We start from the raw sequence: 19,928 nt of genomic DNA, 5'->3' as shown, positions 1-19,928 counted from the left end.
GAGCTAAACAAGAATACTAGATTGGTGTGTCAATGACTGATGTTGAATCCCTTGAAAGGGACCAAAAAGGTTACAAGTATTTATACTGTAAGTTGACGTACATGCATTAGAATATTTTGAAGAATATTCTAGAACCTTCTAGAACTTGGAACTTTCTAGAACTTATAATATGATATGTCTAGAGAGTATACCTAGATCATGTACATCTTATAATATGATATGTAGATCAAATATATATCTTATACAATGCTCATATGAAGATGGTTGAGCATGATGTATTGTTCATGTGAGGTTGTGAGTTCAATCCTCACCCACTATATATTTTGTGTCATTGTATTGTGACATTATCCTCCCCTTTACGGCCGCGTTTTCAAAAGCGTGGTGTAGGGGTGAGCTAAAAGAGAAAACCAAAGTACATTGAGGAGTGAGTGACCATGACCAGTCCTCACCAGAAATAGGAGCACGGGTGAACGTGAGCGACATGTGTGGTCCTCACTAGATATTGGAACACCAACGGGCGAGAGTGGAGCACCAACATGAGTGTGAGTGACCATGTTCAATCCTCACCGGGGACTGGAACACCAACGTGAGTGTGAGCGACCATGTATTATCCTCACCGGGAACTCGAACACCAACAGGAGTGTGAGTGACCATGTACGGTCCTCACCGGGAACTCGAACACAAACAGGCATGAGCGACCATGTATGGTCCTCACCAGAGACTAGAACACCAACGTGAGTGAGCGACCATGTGCGGTCCTCATCGAGAACTAGAACACCAACTAGAACTATTTAGAATGTAATTTGCTGTGTTTACAGATTCTGCCCAGTAATACAATGGCATATTTTTTTCTGTCATTAAGGCTCTTGCTATGTTCACCAAAGTTCTATTTTTCCTCTCAGCAACTCCATTTTGCTGTGGAGTATATCTACATGTGAACTGTCTTCTTATTCCTTGGTTGCATAGAAAATCAGAAAACTCATTTGAGAAGTACTCTCCTCCTCCATCAGATCTTATTAAGCATTTTATTCTAGTTCCAGCCTACTTTTCCACCATACATTTAAACTTACGAAAGCAATCAAATACTTCACTTTTTTCTTTCATGAAGTAAACCCACGTTTTTCTTGAGCAATCATCAATGAAAGTAACATAAAACTTACATCCACTAATTGATGTATCTTTTGTTGGTCCCCATACATCCGTATGTACCAAATCCAGCAAATTTTTGCTTACATGTCTTTCATTAGGGAAAGGCAACCTGTTTTGCTTTCCAAATTGACATGCTTCACATACTTTTCCCATCTCACAGTCTTTCAACTTAGGCAGTCCAGCCACTACATCTTTCCTCAACATATTTTTCAATGTTTGCATACTTATGTGACCGATTCTTTTATGCCACATTTCCACTTCTGAGATTACACTCATTCCTTCTGTAAACATGGTTGTAATCTTCCTGGGCATATCCACATCTAACACAAACATCCTTCCTTCTCGTTTTCCTTTTGCAATGAGCTTTCCATTTTTCTCTATGAAGCATCCACTTTGCTTAAACTTAACTTGCATCCCTTGCTCTACTATCTGTCCAACAGAAATCAGATTTTTTGTAAGGTTTGGAACATGCATAACATTCAGCATATACTTTGTTTCTCCTTTGTCTTCCCACAATTGGATATCTCCAACATGCTCTATTTGGTGAGTAGTATTATCACCTGTCTGTACATAACCAAGAATCTTTGGTTCTTTTAGACTTTCAAACCAGTTTTTATGTCCTGTCATATGATTAGATGCCCCAGAATCTACATACCACATAAACTCTTCATTGCATCTCTGTGAACATTTAGCCACTGTTGTTGTTTCATGTTGCACCACAAATGCACCATCTTTATCACAGTCTTCATTGGTTGAGGCATAATTATTTTGTTGTCTCTTCCCTCTTTTTTCATCATTTTGCTTTCTAAAGCATTCAGCCTGTGTATGGCCTAGTTTTCCACAATACCCACAACCATCATCATTCAAATAGGTTTTCTTACCTCTTCCTCGATTGCTCCCTCTGCCTCTGATGTTGTTTCTTCCACTTACAGCATGTTGTCCTCTTCCTTGATAACTATTGTTGTTGGTTCTAGCTGAACCAAATCTTCCATGGCCTCTTCCAACACTATTGTAGAGGGCTTGCCCCTCATTCTCTGAGTTTCCTTTGTTTACATCATCCATTTGATTTCTTTCTACTACTACAAGCATTGAAACCAGATCTGGAAAACTTGGGATGCTATCCCTTGTGAGAATAGATGTTTTGAAGCTTTTATATTGAGGTCCGAAGCCTCTTAAGCATATTTCCACCTTATTATCATCTTCTATCTTCACATTGATAGAAGCAAGTGATTCACATATGCTCTTTATTTGCAGAGCATACTCATTTACTGACATCTTACCTTTTTCCAAGGTATTTAGCTCAATCTTCAACTGAAGCTTTCTTGCCTTTCTATTCATTGCAAACATTTTTACTAAACTGTCCAAAGCTTCTTTTGGAAGCATAGCATCCTGTATGTGTCCAAGCATGGAATCTGAGATGCTAAGTGACAACCAATGCAATACTTTTCTTGCCCCTTGGTTCCATTCCTTAAATGCTTTTATATGTGCAGCAGATGCATTTTCTTCAAGGATCTCTGGAGCCTCTTCTAGGTCTCCTTCAATATAATCCCAGTATCCTTTCCCCATAAGGAAGTTTGTCATTCTGAATTTCCATGCCGGGAAATTTTTTTTATCTAATTTTTTTGTAACTATTTGGCTTGCATTCTCTACAGCCATTTTCTCTTTCAATTAGCATTAACTTCATACACAACTCTCTTCGATTCAGATCAGCAACCAAAAACAAACTTCTCATATCTTTGTATCGTTCTAAGCTTCTTTATGAGCAACTCTGCTCTTATACCATGTTACGAAGGCGCTACGGCTCTTCTGTGTGCACAGCGGATCATGATGTGCTGGATCGTTCAGTGCTCAAGACAAAAAGGGGAAGGGGAAGGAGACTTACCTCTGCATAGTCCAAAAAGCTTCTACTTCATTACACGCAGAGGTCAACTTGCTCTCATCTATTTTCTGTTTTTCTATTCTTTCTCTCTGCACTACTCTCGCTCTTCTACTTACTTTTTACCTAAGTACATAAGTGACCTATATATATGCAACTAATTAGTTGTCTATAGCTAAATAGCTGTCAGTAGCTAAATAGTTGTGCATAGCTAAATAGTTGTTTCACCTTTATGTCCACTAGTAGCTAATTAGCTAATAGCTACTATAGCTTATTTCTGAATAAGCATCACATAGCTTTGTTGAGCTTGCTTCTCAACACGAAACATATAAGAGTTGGTCTCGGTAAAGCAATCCCCCCTCGAATCTGAAGCGGTCAAGGACTTCCTTGGTCTTGGATTTAGACGGATCAATAAGACCTTGAATTGCGTTGGCAAATTTGTCGGTGGGAAGTGCTTTGGCTATCTCCTCAAGCAAAGAGTCGTCATGGAGCATGCATGTGGCGAAGAGCTGGAATTGATATGGTTTAAGCAAACATTGAGATTGTTGAGCATAGGCATCATCCCTTGGGCTCAACTCAAAATCTGACCATCGTGAAAGAGCATCAACCTTCATGTTTTGTGCCCCCAGCCGAAAGACAATTTCAAAGTCATAGTCGGCTAAGAAAGTTGACCAACGGGTCTGCCACCGATTAAAAGTACGGGCTGTTGAGAAATACAATAAATTTTTATGATCTGTTAATACCTGAACCCGATATTGTGCCCCAGCCAAGTAAGGTCTCCACTCCGTGAAAGCTACCACTATAGTCGCGAGCTCCTTGTCGTAGATGGGATAGTTTATTTCTAGAGTTGTGAATTTTCGGGATTAGTACGCCACCGGATGTAGAATGCCATCATCATCGGGTTGGAATAAGATGGCACCAATGGCAAAGTCAGAGGAATTTGTTTCAACTTCAAAAGGCTTAGTAGGGTCGACGTGAAGGAGGACTGGAGCCCGGGTAAAAACTTCCTTGAGTAGGTCGAAGACGTGTTGAGTAGATGGAGTCCATTGAAACGACATCCCTTTACGAGTAAGCTCAATCAAGGGTTGGAATATGACGGAGAACCCCTTGATAAATCGCCGATAGAAATTTGTGAAACCAAGGAATGACTGGACATCCTTTACTCATTTTGGAGTGGCCCATTCTTGAATTGTCTTGATTTTCCTTGGATCCATGGTGATGCCCTGGGAGGAGATAACATAACCACGAAATTCTATGGAATTGCAATCAAACTCACATTTTTCTCTCTTGGCATAGAGGCCATGCTCCCTGAATTTCGAGAGAATTAATCGAACGTGGTGAGTATTCTCTTCAATGCTCGACGAGAAGAAAAGAATGTCATCAAGGTAGATAACGACAAAGTGATCGAGATATTCTCGAAATATGTCGTTCATCATATGTTGAAAAACAGCTGGAGCATTGGTGAGTCCAAAAGGCCTTACCTTGTACTCAAAGTGCATGTATCGCATACAAAATGTTGTCTTCCATTCATCACCAGGTTTAATCCGAACCAAGTTGTATGTTCCCCGCAAGTCAATCTTGGAGAAGACTTGTGCACAACGAAGGCGATCAAGGAGCTTTGGGATGAGAGGTAAAGGGTATCGATTACATACCGTGATTTTATTGAGGCCACGGTAATCCACACATAGACGCAATGATCCATCCTTTTTCTTCACAAACAAGATGGGGGCCCCAACTGGTGACTTAGATAGTTGGATGAAGCCCTTCTCCAAATTTTCATCAAGATATGTGTGAAGAGCCTCTAGTTCTGGTTCAGAGAGACCATAAATGGGCCCAAAGGGTGGAGATGTGCCCTCCTGTAGATCGATTGGACAATCATATGGTCGGTGCTCCGATAAGTGATCTACATTTCTTCTCGAACACATCAGCAATGTCACCATATTTGGATGGAAGCAAGTTCAGATTGGCTTTCATAGGAACCAAAGTTGGGGTGCTCGACTCTACATCATTGCCCATTGAGATGGAGTGCATTGTGACTGGGGCATGAGCATCTGAGTGCATTGGTCTGAGTTGAATGGCGGAGTGCTCGACAGAAAATGATTCGGGGCATTTTGACACAACGACATTGGAAGCCGCTCCAACCTCCATGTGAGTTTGCGGTTGTAAAGTAAGTGATCAGGTAAAATGATAAGGCCTCATGATGGGTCCCAAGCTGCAAAATGAGGGGGGTCGTGGCTTTGGTGACTGTGCCAGAGGAGAGCATTCGTCCATCGATAGCTTTGATAGGGATAGGCTTGGACAACCAGACAACAGGAAAGTTGTGTTTACGAACGAACATTTCATCCATAAAACATGTCGTGGCCCCGGAATCGAGTAGCGTTAAGGATTGAATTGAAATAGACTAGAAACAGAGAGTTACCTCGAAGGAAAAGTCGTTTGTAGAACTTTAGGAGCAACATGTATGTTTGTTGTCCAACCGCATAGCTCCTACTATAGTTGGACATCATCGTTTTCCGAATGTTGAGATTCACTAGTTGGATTGTCCCGATAGACTCGTCACAGATTGCTTTTGAGTGGGTAAAAATGAATTCGATGGGTAGAGGCGCCGCAATATAGACATAGCCCATTGGCTCATCGATGGTGTCATTCGGTTGTGGTGAGTGGGGCTCGAGCTCGATCAATTTCCATCGGCATAGGATCATTGAACAATGTCACTGGAGACGATCTCGCGGTCACTTGGGGTTGTACCATAGGTTTAACGTGGAGAAATGGAGACAACTTGGAAGTCGCCCATTCCTCTTGTCGAAGTTCAAAAAGGTGGTTGTCACAACTGACTTCTTGCTTGATGGTTTGCGATAATGAAGTCGGCTCCAGGAAGTTTAGTACTAGATTCTTAACATCACATTGAAGGCCCTGATGAAAATGGTCGCAAAGGGCTTGGTCGTCCCACTGAACATCACATGCCAATTGTCTAAATTCAGATGCATAAACAGACACTGGACACTTACCTTGATGTAATGAATAGATTTTGTTAAGGCTTGTTCGACGCCAATCCGTATCCCCAAATGTCGCCTCAAACTCTTCTAGGAAAGCAGGAAAATTGTTGAGAAGTGGCAATGATGTTTCAACCAAAGGTGCGAACTAGCTTTGTGCAACTCCCGAGAGGAGAGTCCCAACGAGGCCAACTCGGCAAAAATCATTCGCATATCTTTGGGGTTGTAGCTGGATAATAAGCTTGATCTGATTTATGAACCCCCGGAATCACGCCCTTGTGCCATCGAACTTGTCGGGTAAACTAACATTGGGTTCTATAGTTGAAGTGGGATGAAGAGGAATTGGAGCGAGGATTGATGAGCGGCCAAGCTCTACAGATTGGAGATTCCTTGATGTAGGAGGGAACTTGGGTTCTTCATTCTCCAATTCCATTACAGTCCTAGCTTGGAGTTTCTAGAGAGATTCCCAGAGATTCTCATTTTCAAGTTGAAGTTGATGCATGGCTACCAATAGTTGATTTATGTTCTCAATAGAATCTGATTTGAAGAGGAAGGAAGAAGGAAGAAGGACAGAAGAAGAAGAAGATAAAAAAATAAAAGAGGAAGAGCCTGGAGGAGAAGAAAAAAGATGGAAAGAAAGAAAGAAAGAATCGTTGTGAATATAATAATAGCTCCATCACCTACACCGCCAAAATCATCATTTTAACAGTTCGTGTTACATACTTACCTTCACACCAGCCTCGCTTCTTATATTGCTACGTCGAACTTGCTGATTACTCGTTCAACATGGTGAACTCGATAATTCACCTTTTCAAGAAATTCTCCTTGGATTACTGACAGGGAAATGCAATTGTTCCCAACATTTGACTGATGAGCACTCTGATCTAGGCCTCCAGGCTTTAAAGAGTTTAAACATCGGGTTCTCTGAATTATTGCAACTGTCAAATACAGAATGACAGAGCATTGTTGTGGACCGACTTTTTGGATTTATCTCCTCATCATTGTTGGGCTTGTTCTCTTTGTTGGCATGATGTCCGGACTCACCCTTGGATTGATGTCACTCAGTCTCATGGACTTAGAAGTTTTGATCAAATATGGTACCACGAAGGATCAGAAATATGCAGCAAAAATTCTCCCAGTTGTGAAGAATCAACATTTATTGCTATGCACCCTTTTAATTGGTAATGCTCTTGCCATGGAGGTGTTGCCCATAGTTCTTGATGCATTGGTAAATGCTTGGGGTGCCATCTTGATATCAGTAACACTGATTTTGATGTTTTGTGAGATTCTCCCACAAGCTGTTTGCACAAGATATGGCTTAGCAGTTGGTGCAACAATGACACCTATTGTACGAGTTCTAGTCATTCTATTTTTCTCTATTACATATCCTATCAGCAAGCTATTGGATTTCGTGTTGGGAAAAAGTCATCTAGCGTTGTTTCGGAGAGCATAGTTTATGACTCTTGTTAATATGCATGGGAATAAGGTTAGGAAACGAGGTGAACTAACACATGTTAAGTTCCACGTTTGTAACCTTATCGGTCATAGCCTCGTCATTCGTGCTATGTCGTAGTCTAGGGTTGTTGTGTCTGTGATAGTTTGAATCCCTTCCAACTATAAGCATTACCCATCTTCGTCTTCGCCCTTGCTTCTAGAGTTACCATCATTAACATCCCTTCGTTTTCTATCTTCCTTGCCATCTCTATCTCTTAGTTTCTTTTCATCATTGTCTTTGTCTTTTCTCTCCTAGTTTCTTCTCATCTCTATCTCCTATTTTCATCTCATCATCTCTATATCTCTGCACTTCTTATCATCTTCCACATCCCTATCTTTGCATATTTTGTCATTGTCATCCTTCTCCTTGTGTTTCCTACCATTTTCATCTCTATCTAAATGTGTTTCTTATTATCTTCGTCACTTTCTCTGCGTTTCCTATCACCTTCATCCCTGTCTTTGTGTTTTCTATCATCCTTGGTATATGTGTCTTTGTGTTTCTTCAAAACCTCAACATCTCGATCTGTATGTTTCTTATCCTCTTCATCTCTTTCTCCGCTTCCATCATTGCCATAGTCAAAGTCGTTGCTTCCAAAGACACTTCATCAAAATCATTTCCTTCATTGCTTCATCTTCGACATCATCATCTTCAACCCTCTTGTTGTCGTCATCAACACTACTTTTCCTAGCCGTCATTGTCGTCAAGTGTTCCAGTTCCCGATGAGAACCATGTAGGGTCACTCACATCCGTTGGTGTTCATGTCTCCGGTAAGGACCGCACATGGTCTCTCACGCCCTTTCGTGTTCACATATCCGGTGAGGACCGTACATGGTCTCTCACACTCATTGGTGTTCCAGTTCCTGGTGAGAAACACACGTGGTCGCTCACATCCATTGGTGTTCGTGTCTCTGGTGAGGACCGCACATGGTCTCTCACGCCCGTTGGTGTTCTAGTTCCTCGTGAGGACTACACATGGTCTCTCACACTCGTTGGTGTTCCAGTTCCCTGTGAGGACCGTACATGATCGTTCACATCCGTTGGTGTTCCAGTTCTCTGTGAGGACCGCACATGGTTGCTCACGCCCGTTGGTGTTCGTGTCTCTGGTGAGGACCGCACATAGTCGCTCACACCCCTTGGTGTTCGTATATCCAATGAGGACTGCACATGGTCTCTCACACCCATTCCCGATGAGGATCATACATGGTCTCTCATGCACGTTGGTGTTCGCAGTCCCGGTGAGGACCGTACATGGTCGCTCACATCCATTGGCGTTCGTGTCTCCAGTGAGGACCGCAATGGTCGCTCACGCCCGTTGGTGTTCTAGTCTCCAGTGAGAACCGCACATGGTCACTCACGTTCGTTGGTGTTCCAATCTTCGGTGAGAACTGCACATGGTTGCTAATGTCAGTTGGTGTTCCACTCTCCACTCACTCCTGCACTACACTTTCGAAAAGGCGGTCGTAAAGGGGAGGATAATGTCACAATACAATGACATAAAATATATAGTTGGTGAGGATTGAACTTACAACCTCACATGAACAATACACCATGCTCAACCATCTTCATATGAGCATTGTGTAAAATATATTATATCTACATATCATTGTATAAGATGTACATGATCTAGGTATATTCTCAAGACATCTACAAAGTTCTAGAAGGTTCCAATATTCTAATGCATGTACTTCAACTTAGAGTATAAATACTTGTAACACAAGTCACCTACACGTCAATCTAGTATTCTTGTTTAGCCCCATCTTCTCTCCTTGATTTACATCTCTATCTTTATGCTCTTGTATTGTTGCTAGCGTCTTCTCATTGCTCCCAACTTCCCGAGTTTCTAGCCTCATCACGTTGAGTTCCACGTTTGTAACCTTATCAATCGTAGCCTCGTCATTCATCAACCCTCCCAGACAATGTAAACCGATCGGCTGCAAGTGGGTGTACAAGGTAAAGTACAATGTCGATAGTTTGGTCAACCGACACAAGGCCCGGTTAGTGGCGAAGGGATACGCACAAACCCACGGAATCGACTACGACGAGACCTTCGCTCCGGTAGCGAAGATGACGAAGTTTCGTGTGGTACTGGTTGTTGCTGAGGCAAGGGGATGGCATCTTCACCAAATGGACGTGAAGAATGTGTTTCTTCAAGGTGACCTTGAAGAACAGGTCAATATGATCCAACCACCCGGTTTTCAATCGGAGCTGAACAGGTCGGCGGTGTGCTGACTCAAAAAGTCATTTTATGGTCCGAAGCAACCCCCCCCCCCAAATCGAAATCGTAATCGAAAACCAAAACCGAAATCGTTTCGGAAAACTATAATTGTAAATAGTCTAAAATGCCCTTGTGGGCTATACTTGTAAATATCCGGAAAGCTACTTTTGTTTATAAGCAACTAAAGCAAATTTTAGTAATGGGTAATTAATCGAAATCGTAATCGTAATCGTTTCGGAAGACTATAATTGTAAATAATTTAAAATGTTCTTATGGGTTATACTTGTAAATAGCTAGAAAGTTGCTTTTGTTTATAAGCAACTAGGGAAAACTTTAGTAATGGGTAGTTAATCATTATTGAAAAGTTTGAACGAGGTAGTTGCCTCTGTAACCGTGAGTGAGAGAGTGAGAGTGTAATGATGTAATCGTCTGTCAGACGAAGGAGAACTCAAGGTCGTTGCCTCTGAGTTCCGTATTTTGTACTTCCTCTCTACTATAGTGATCATTTTCTCAAGGTTTGTGAACCCTCGTTGAATTTCCCATTTCGGGTTTTCCACGTAAAATATCTGCGTCCCTGTGTCTTCACGACTTTGTTTGTGTACTAGTTCTTGGTTTCTGCACACGCATACGAATGTGTAATCGGTTGTGGCTGGTTGATTCCTATCAAAGTAGTATCAGAGCGATGGAAGACTCGTTCGGCGGCATGTTTAAGTTAACCGGCTCCAACTACTCAATGTGGAAGTCGAAGATGAGAGACATGCTCGTGTGCATAGACCTCTAGCTGTTGGTGCAATTCGGAGATAAAAGTCCTGAGAAGATCGATGCAACGACTTGGGAAGTGTTGCATCTGAAGGCCGCATATATAAGCTATTTTATAGACATGAATCTATACAACAACTTCGGTGAAGAAATAGAAGCAGACATCCTATGAAAGAAGATTGGCATCATGTTCGAAAACAAGAACGTCGTGAACCAAGTCTCTATATTTCGAAAAATTGTGAGGCTCCAATATCAGGATGGCTCGAGTATGACGGAACACATCAATGCCTTCCAAGGATTGATGAACCAAACCACCTCTCTAGAAGTACCTTTGGCCAACGAGGTATTAGCACTATTGTTGCTAGGATCCCTTCTGGACAGTTGGGAAACGTTGGTTGTCACGTTGGACAACGCAGAACCGGAAGGGAAACACTTATCCCTAGACTAGGTGAAGTCGAGCTTGCTAACGAAGAAGCTCGCAAGAAGCACCGAGAGTCCAATACCGACCAGAATTCCCTAGTCATGGAAGGTGACACGATTCGGGGAAGAAACCGAAATCAAAGTCCCCAGAGCCAAGATAAGTCGGGGACCAGGTCGAAGTCGAGGGGGAAATCCGCGTGCTTCTACTGTGGGAAGTCGGGGCACTTCCAGAAAAACTGCCGACACTTTCGAAAGGAGAAAGGGGGACCTGATGGTGTAGAGCCGAAGAAAATCCCAGACAGAAAGAACACCTCATCAATCGCCACGACTAACGAGGAGTTGTTGCTCATCACTCAGCAAAACGAAGTGAATCTCGTCGGCGAAGAATCGACATGGGTGGTCGATTCGGGTGCGTCATTCCACCTAACCCTTGACCGAAAGTGCTTCTCATCCTACAGAGCCGGAGATCTCGGATCCGTAAAGATGGGAAATGAAGGAGCATGCTGAATCTTCGGCATTGGAGATGTGTGTTTGGAAACCTCGACCAGGTGCAAACTTGTGTTGAGAGATGTACGACATGTACTGGAGGTTCGATTGAACCTAATATCAGTCGGTCAGCTAGATGATGAAGGCTACACGGGAACGGTGTCCTGAAGTTCTGTTGAGGATGCCTGATCATGGCTCGATCTCGGAAAACCAACACACTACACATAATGAATGCTCGAATATGCCGAGAGGAAGCAAACGTGGCAGTCGACATGGTCGGTGAACTGTGGCACAAGAGGTTGTGCCATATGAGCGATAAGGGGATGCGAAAGCTTGCCGAGGATAACCTCATTCCCGACGTGAAGAACGTGCAACTTGAGAAGTGGACTGATTGCTTGGACGGTAAACAGAATCGAACATCCTTCCGAACGAGGCCCCCGATGAGGAAGAAAATACCGTTGGAACTCGTGCATACAGTTGTATGCTATGTGGACATGAAATCACGTGGTGGTTCACAGTATTTCGTGACCTTCATTGATGACTATAGAAGGAAGTTGTGGGCTTTCATGCTAAAGACAAAGGATCAAGTGTTATCCATCTTCAAAGGGTTCCAAGAGAGGGTCGAGAGAGAAACCGGCCGAAAACTGAATGCAGTCCGAGCGGACAATGGCAGAGAGTACCATGGACCATTCGAGGAATATTGCCGAAATCAACGAATACGGCTCGAGCATACCGTGCCGAAGACGCCAGAGCTAAATGGGCTGGCCAAGAGAATGAATCGGACTGTAATGGAAAGGGTCTGAAGTATGCTTGCACATGTTAAGCTACCAAAGACGTTCTGGGTTGAGGCACTGATGACGGCAGCATATGTGATAAATCACCTACCCTCAATGCCCATGGACAGTGATATCCCACAAAGGGTGTGGAGTGGCAAAAGATGTTTCATACCGACATCTGAGGGTGTTCGGTTGGCATGCCTATGTGCATGTGGCAAAAGACCAAAGGGGAAATTTGGACCCGAAATCTCAGCCATGCATATTTCTCGGCTACGCAATGATGCATTTGGCTATCAATGTTAAGAATTAGGTAATTAACCCATAGTTAATCACCTTATTCTTAACATGGTATCAGAGCTTGTGGTTTAGCACATCCACTAAGTCCACCCGACTCCGTGATTGTGTGTTTGAGACGTTGGTGACAAAATCCGGCTATCCGCTACCGTACTACCACTACGTAGCATGGAAGACACTACAATCAACATGAACACACAAATGCGTAGCTCGCTCCCTAGTGGAAAGCTAGATGACCCAATACCTCGTCGGTCAAGGGTATTGGAGCTACATCAACGGAGCACAAGAAAATCGATCCAACTCAAAGAACGCCAACTACTCAACAAGCGACGAGTCGAGTCATATATTGCTTGGCAACATGTGTCCGTGACCACATGCTTAACCACATTCGAGATGCCAAGATGCCTAAGGAGGCATGGGAGAACTTAAAGAAAATGTTTGCCGCCAACACGACTGCCTGAAAGCTTCAACTCCGACAAGAGTTGAACAACATTTGGCAAAAAGATATGTCTGTGTCGGACTACACCACCAAAATCAAGAGCATTTGCGACTCGCTTGGCTCCATCAACATAAATGTCAATGAAGAAGAGATGGTTCAAGTATGCTTGGGCGGCCTCGCATAATGATTCGATCCATTACGGATGGCAATCTTGGCGAGAGAAAACCCTCCTTCATTCTTCGACCTCCAATCAATGTTATTGGTTGAAGAGAACCACGTCTGAACCAAGAAGAAGAAGTCGGAAGGACAAATGTTCTTCTCAAGTTCGGACGGTGGCTGAGGACGAGGTCATGGCGGAGGAGGTCACAACGGTAGAAGAGGCCAATTCGGCCCATCACACGAAGGGAACTCAAACCTTCACAGAAGCCATCAAGGAACCTTCGGAAGAAGGGGGAGCTTCCATGCCCAACAAGGTCAGCAAATGAGGCCCGCAACTAGCAACTATTGTGGAAAATCGGCCACCGCAAGGAGGAGTGCTGAAAAAGAAGAAGCGAGTCGGCTTTGACAAGTTAACAACTCACGAATTATCCCACCAACTCTGAATACGATGACTATGACGGACTATTCATAATGAGGCATAGAGCGAACTCTATGTCGGCCTCCGACTCTGCAATCACCTCCAATCCGTGTGGTTCTTCTCAAGTTCGGATGTCGGTCTCGGCAGGCCAAATCGTGGAGGAAGGAATGGAAGTTCACTTCAACAACGAAGGCTTTTTCATCGAGAAAGATGGCCAACTCATAGCCAAGTGACGGAGAGATGGTCGCATGTTCATCCTCAATTCGAATGAGATGAAATTGTCCATGTATGCCAAAGGTCTCAAAACCGAAACAAACATCGATTTGTGGCACAAGAGAATCGGCCACATCAACCTCCAACGGCTCTGAGCTATGCAAACAAAGGGAGTCGTCATCAGACTTCCGACCTTCGAGTCGAAACGAGTTGACCAAGTGTACGAAGCATGCCAATCGGCAAACAACATCGACTCCCATTTCCGAAGGAGAGCTCCGCAAGCAAATGCCTCCTCGACATCATACATTCGGATGTATGGGGACCGGCTCAAACACCGATGATCGAAGGATGCCGATACTACGTCACCTTCATCGACGACTATCCCGCTACACGTGGATCTACCCAATGAAGAAAAAGAGCAAAGTGCTCTCCCACTTCCAAAAGCTCAAAGGCCAAATCAAAAAAGAAACCGGTCGGCACATTTGATGCCTACAATCAGACGGAGGAAGGGAGTACTTCTTCGATGAATTCACCTCCTACCTCCAAAGTGAAGGCATTCGGAGAGAATTCTTGTGCCAACACACACCCCAACAAAATAGAGTAGTTGAAAGGAAGAATCAGCAAATACTAGAGGTAGCACGCGCCATGATGCATGAGAAGCACATGCCGAACTTCTATTGAGCCGAAGTGGCATCCACGGCCGTCTATCTCATGAATCGATGTACCACTAATGGAGTGCATGAGCTAACTCTATACGAGCTCCTCGTCAAAAGGAAGTCGATCTTGTCACACCTCAAGGTGTTCGGAAGCATTGCGAATGTATGCATCCCGAACGAAAACCAACAAAAGCTCGGCGCGAAGTCGGAGAAATTTATCCTCTTAGGATACTCGTCTGAGAAGAAGGCATACCAATGCTACAACCCTTCTACTCGAGCGGTTCGGGTAAGTCGAGATGTAGTCTTCAACGAGTCCGCATCCTGGTATGCACTAGAGACAACTTCGAAGTCTGATTACGACAAGGCTTAGTGGGCCACAAGAGCCCCCGAGCAACCAAAGCACGTCGCGGCCAAGTCCAAACACGGACAAAGGCAAAGGTAAGATGCCCAAATACGAAGTCAACCACCCCAATGACAATGATTCAGATGCGTCGGCTCTCTCACTAAACAGTGAGCTTGGTGTACCCATCATATGGACACCCGGAGTAAAGAAGACCCTCACATCAGTGAGCAAAGAACATCGACGCTCTTCTGGAGAGAAGAATCTTGTCGCTCGGCTCAAGTACAATGAGTACATGGTCCATCACTATGCCTTCGTGATGAAGGTAGCGGCCGAACAAGAGCTTGACAGCTCTACAAAAATGGCTCATAACCCACAATGGGTGGAAGTAGTCAGTCTTCATCCACACTCTACAAGCCTTCGTCACCGGTTTGAGGGGGAGGAACCGAGATTGCCTCGGAAAGGCTGAAGAAAGCGAAAGGCTGAACGAAAGCACACAAAGCTGACGAAAGCCGAATCGGATGTTGGACACCTCACACTTGAGCTTGAGGGGGCGTGTTGAGAGATCAAGGTCAACTTAGTTTAGTTATTTAGTCAACCATGTAACTTAGTAGTTACCTAGATAGAATCTAGTTAGGAGTGTTGACTATAAACCCTTAAATAGGATTTTGTACTTGTACGTAAGTGGGCATACATTCAAGATCCTCCACTACCAAGTATATTGAATATAGGACTTACATCCTTGTACCTATATTCTACTCACACATGTGCACCGTTGCACATGAGTTGTATATATACCTCATTGTGGGTATTTTTGGATTTTGATGATGCTAATTTAATATAGAGTTAATCATCCTGAATCTTGTTGTTCATAAGTGTTAACTTCCTCTCTCTCTCTTTTCCTCTCACATGTACACACACATATCACTTAATCTTCTGCTTATCAACTAATCACATAATTAGGTACTAATTAACCCATAGTTAATCACCTAATTCTTAACAATCGGCTATGGGACTTAGCTGAGAAGAAAGTGATTAGGAGCCGCGACATTGTCTTCATGTAGGAAAAGACAATAGTCTACTGGGAGATTGAGAATAAGTCTCCAACTACCGAATCAAACCCAGTCGACACTCGGCCGAATCGAGTAGAAGCCGAATCGATCGAAATCGAATCTGAGCCAGTCGGCCGAGTTCATACTCGGAAAAATCGAGAACTAATTGAAAAATGAGGGGAAACGGCCGAACAAGGAACCGAATTCGAATCGTCCGAAGAAGTCGAAGAAGAACCGACCATGCCTAACGGGGGCCAAAGATATCCCCTAAGAGAAAGGTGGGGCCCCCGAAGATTTCCGGATGAAGAAGCTAAGGAAGATACACACAACCGAAAGTGGTTGAGTGCCATGCAAGAGGAGATGGATTCCTTGCATGAGAAACACACATATGAGCTGACCAAACTACCAAGAGGAAAGAAGGCACTTCGGAATAAATGGATATACAAGTTGAAACCGGCAGATGGCAAGAATCCACCCAGGTACAAAGCACGAATCATCGTGAAAGGATTTCAGCAGAAGAAGGGTGTCGATTTCGACAAAATATTTGCCCTGATCGTAAAGATTATGTCAATCTGAACCATGTTGAGCATCGCGGCCAGCTTGGATCTCGAAGTCGAACAATTGGACGTCAAAACTACCTTCCTCCATGGAGATTTGGAGGAAGAGATATACATGCCTCAGCCAGAAGGATTCGTGGAAAAAGGTAAAGAAAATCTAGTATGTCGATTGAGGAAGAGCTTGTACGGTTTGAAGCAAGCTTCTTGGCAATGGTACCGAAAATTCGAATCCTTCATGATCGACAACAGGTACCATAAAACGCAAACCAATCACTACATATTTGTGAAGAAATTCGACGGAGGAGATTTTCTCATCCTCCTGTTGTACATGGACGACATGTTGATTGTCAGACGGGACTATACGAAGATCTGAGTGCTGAAGAAAGCCTTGAGCAAATTGTTCTCGATCAAGGATATGGGTCCGGCAAAGCAAATCCTGGAGATGCACATTGTTTGGGATCAAACAAAGAAATTGGTGTGGCTATCACAAGGAAAATACGTGACAAAGGTGCTCTAGAGATTTAGCATTGAAAGTGCGAAACCAGTCAGCTCGACACTGCCAACGAACTACAAGTTGAGCAAAGAACAATGTCCGAAATCGAAAACCGAGAAGGCCGAGATGTCAAAATTTCCTTATGCCTCGGTAGTTGGAAGCCCAATGTATGCAATGGTGTGTACCAGGCTGGACATAGGATACGCAGTTGGCGTGGTTAGCCGATACATGAGCAACCCTGTATGAGAGCATTGGGCTACCGTGAAGTGGATACTTCGGTACCTAAAAGGCACCTCGAACACGTGTCTTCGTTTCGGCTTGGGTAACCCCACACTAAAAGGTTATACTGACTCGGACATGTCAGCTGATGTGGATACTAGTCGATCCTCGCTCGGGTAAATAATGACTTATGCAGGGGGAGTTGTTTCGTGGCAATCGAGGCTCCAGAAGGTTGTGGCACTGTCGACCACGGAAGCCGAATATATGGCCGCAACGGAAGCCGGGAAGGAAATCATATGGATGAAGGAGTTTATCAGTGAGCTAGGAATTCGACAAGAGGAATTCCAACTCCATTGCGATAACCAGAGTGTCATCCACCTTGCGAAAAATGCCGCCTGCCACTCGAAGACCAAACACATCCAGAGAAAATACCATTGGCTCCGAGAGCGAGTAGAAGAAAAGGAGTTTGCTCTAATGAAGATCCACACAGCCGAAAATGGAGTGGATATGCTGACGAAGGTGTTGTCAGCCAAAAAGCTAAATGTGTGCCGACATAGAGTCTATTTCGTAAAGTACCCCATGCCGGAGTGAAGGGGGAGTTTATTGGGAAATATGTCCCTCTAGATGGGAAGAGAAGTACCATGTTGCTGAATATCTTGGCTGAAATCGTAATCAAAATCGTAATCGAAAACCGAAGTCAAAATCGTTTCGGAAGACTATAATTGTAAATAGTCTAAAATGCCCTTGTGGACTATACTTGTAAATAGCCAGAAAGTCACTTTTGTTTATAAGCAACTAGGGCAAACTTTAGTAATGGGTAGTTAATCATTATTGAAAAGTTAGAACGAGGTAATTGCCTCTGTAACCATTAGTGAGAGAGTGAGAGTGTAACTCTATAGCCGTCTGTCAGACGAAGGAGAACTCGAGGTCGTTGCCTCCAAGTTTCGTATTTTGTACTTCCTCTCTACTTAGCGATCTATTTCTCGGGGTTTGTGAACCCCCGTGGTTTTTCCCATTTCGGGTTTTCCACGTAAAATATATGTGTTCATGTGTCTTGGTTTCTGCACACGCATACGAACATGCAATCGGTTGTGGCCGGTCGATTCCTATCACGCTTGTCCTCTCCTGAATCGGTGATCATCGCCTCACCATCCCCGACCTTGTCCTCGGTCATTCGTTCTCCACATGTCGAGAGGATGGCTCGCACCACACCCTCTCCCGTGGTACCGATGTATCGTTCTCCGTCCTCCACATAGCCCGGCCTTCACTTCCGAGGAGACAACTCATTCTCCGTCCTCCAACTCCTTCGTTAACGTTGCTCAACTCCGAGGAATACCCTCTTCGCTCGATTGGCCCTCTTGGCCTCCGTTTTTCTCCATAGCACTCCACTTGTTTCTCTTGGTGCCTTCGCATACTGCGACCTTCGTCCCCTCGCTGCCACCATCTGTCTCCTCAGTTTTATGTTAATCTGCAACGGCCGAAGTCTCTGGGTTAGGTCTGGAGGATCCCTCTCGGGTCTTCTCTTCAGGATCGGTCATCCAGATTTCGGCATTCCTAGTTCTCGTCCGGACTTGTCCCCTGCCGATCAGGCTCAACTGCCTCTCCTTTGTCTTCCACATCTCGGTCCGGTTTCGGTCAAACGATCCATGCCCGGATTGTGCTCCATCGGAATCGGAATGCCGACCGGATCGGCTCCCGGTCGGGCCGATTTCCGACTCCGCTTCTTTCGGCATCGCCTCTTGCATCTATAATTCACTCTGCCATGGCTCCGTCATTAGCCTCCTCATAGGCCATCTCCCATCCATCTTCACTCGCATTGTGCCAGGACTCCTCGCTACCGCCTTCCATTTCTCCGGTCTTACGTTGCAATGGTGGTTGAACTGCCAAAGTCTCCGGAAACGGTGTGGAGGGCTCTTCTCCGCATCCATTTTTTTATGGGCTCACCGGCCCCTGTCACATCCACCTCCGGTTAGGCCGACTCATCGTTTGCTCGGATCGGTCTCAGACGATTTTGTTTTTCGCACCCGCCGTGGTTTCGTCTTTGGCCGCCTCGCTAGCCTCATCCTTCCTTTCGTGCACGCTGGCCTCGAGCCATGTCCTCTCACCACCACCTTCCATCTCTCTGGTCTCACGTCGGCACACAAGCTCGACTGCCGAAATCTCTGGATCTAGTGTGGAGGGACCGCTCCGTCCGCACTCCTCTGCATTACCAAATCCCGTTCTCCCGCCGCCACCATCCTTCTCTCGGGATGAACTGCCGAAGTCTCTGGGTTAAGTGTGAGGAGATCCATAGGACCATCCTTCGTTTCACCGCCTCCATTTGTACTTCTCTCGGACTGAGTCGCCTCGCCGCCACCTTCCTTCTCTCCAGTCTCACATTGCCACGTTCGGCCAACTTCCAAAGTCTCTGGAACCAGTGTGGAGGGATCTCTCCATCTAAGCTCCGACTCATCCTTATCCTTCTCCTTGGCGTTCCCTCTGCCATCTTCCATCTCTATGGCCTTACGTTGCCACGGCGTCCAAACTGTCGTAGTCTCTGGAAACAGTCCGGAGAACGATTTCGTATGTTCGCCCTCCGACGACTTGTCCATAGCCACCAACTCATCGGTGGGGTAGGCAGAGGAGGCTCTTGTTGGGAGACAAGTCCCTCCGGATGGGAAGGGAGAAGAACAGTGCCGACGAACAAACTCCAGAGTACCCGACTGCGGAGAGCCGGATGGTGTAGGCCCGGTATGAACCGGATGGGGAGTACCCGACTGCGGAGAGCCGGATAGTGCAGGCCCGGTATGAACCGGAGGAAGAGACATATTCGTAAATATGTTTCTGAGAGCCCATCAAGGCTACATTTGTAAATAGCCGAAAAGTCATATTAGTATAAATATGACTTAGGGCAAACTTTTAGGTGTGTCGTTTTTGTTG

The 19,928-nt window shown here is 44.7% G+C and overlaps 1 protein-coding gene across 1 annotated transcript; it reads left to right on the top strand.

The window, feature by feature from the left end:
- The first annotated feature begins 6,783 nt into the window (after window positions 1–6,783).
- Window positions 6,784–7,591, top strand: LOC147852424 (DUF21 domain-containing protein At2g14520-like). Its single transcript, XM_087333900.1, is given in 1 exon segment — window positions 6,784–7,591. A coding segment is annotated over 1 exon segment (621 nt). The 5' UTR covers window positions 6,784–6,970.
- The last annotated feature ends 12,337 nt before the right edge of the window (window positions 7,592–19,928 follow it).

Source organism: Azolla caroliniana, unplaced genomic scaffold (genome assembly GCF_043228905.1).
Source record: "Azolla caroliniana isolate FFs.n. ecotype wild unplaced genomic scaffold, voAzoCaro1.0.p SCAF_18, whole genome shotgun sequence".
Classification (NCBI taxonomy): Eukaryota; Viridiplantae; Streptophyta; class Polypodiopsida; order Salviniales; family Salviniaceae; genus Azolla; species Azolla caroliniana.
Note: the sequence above shows the minus strand (reverse complement) of the source record. Positions and strands in the feature narration are given on the sequence as shown.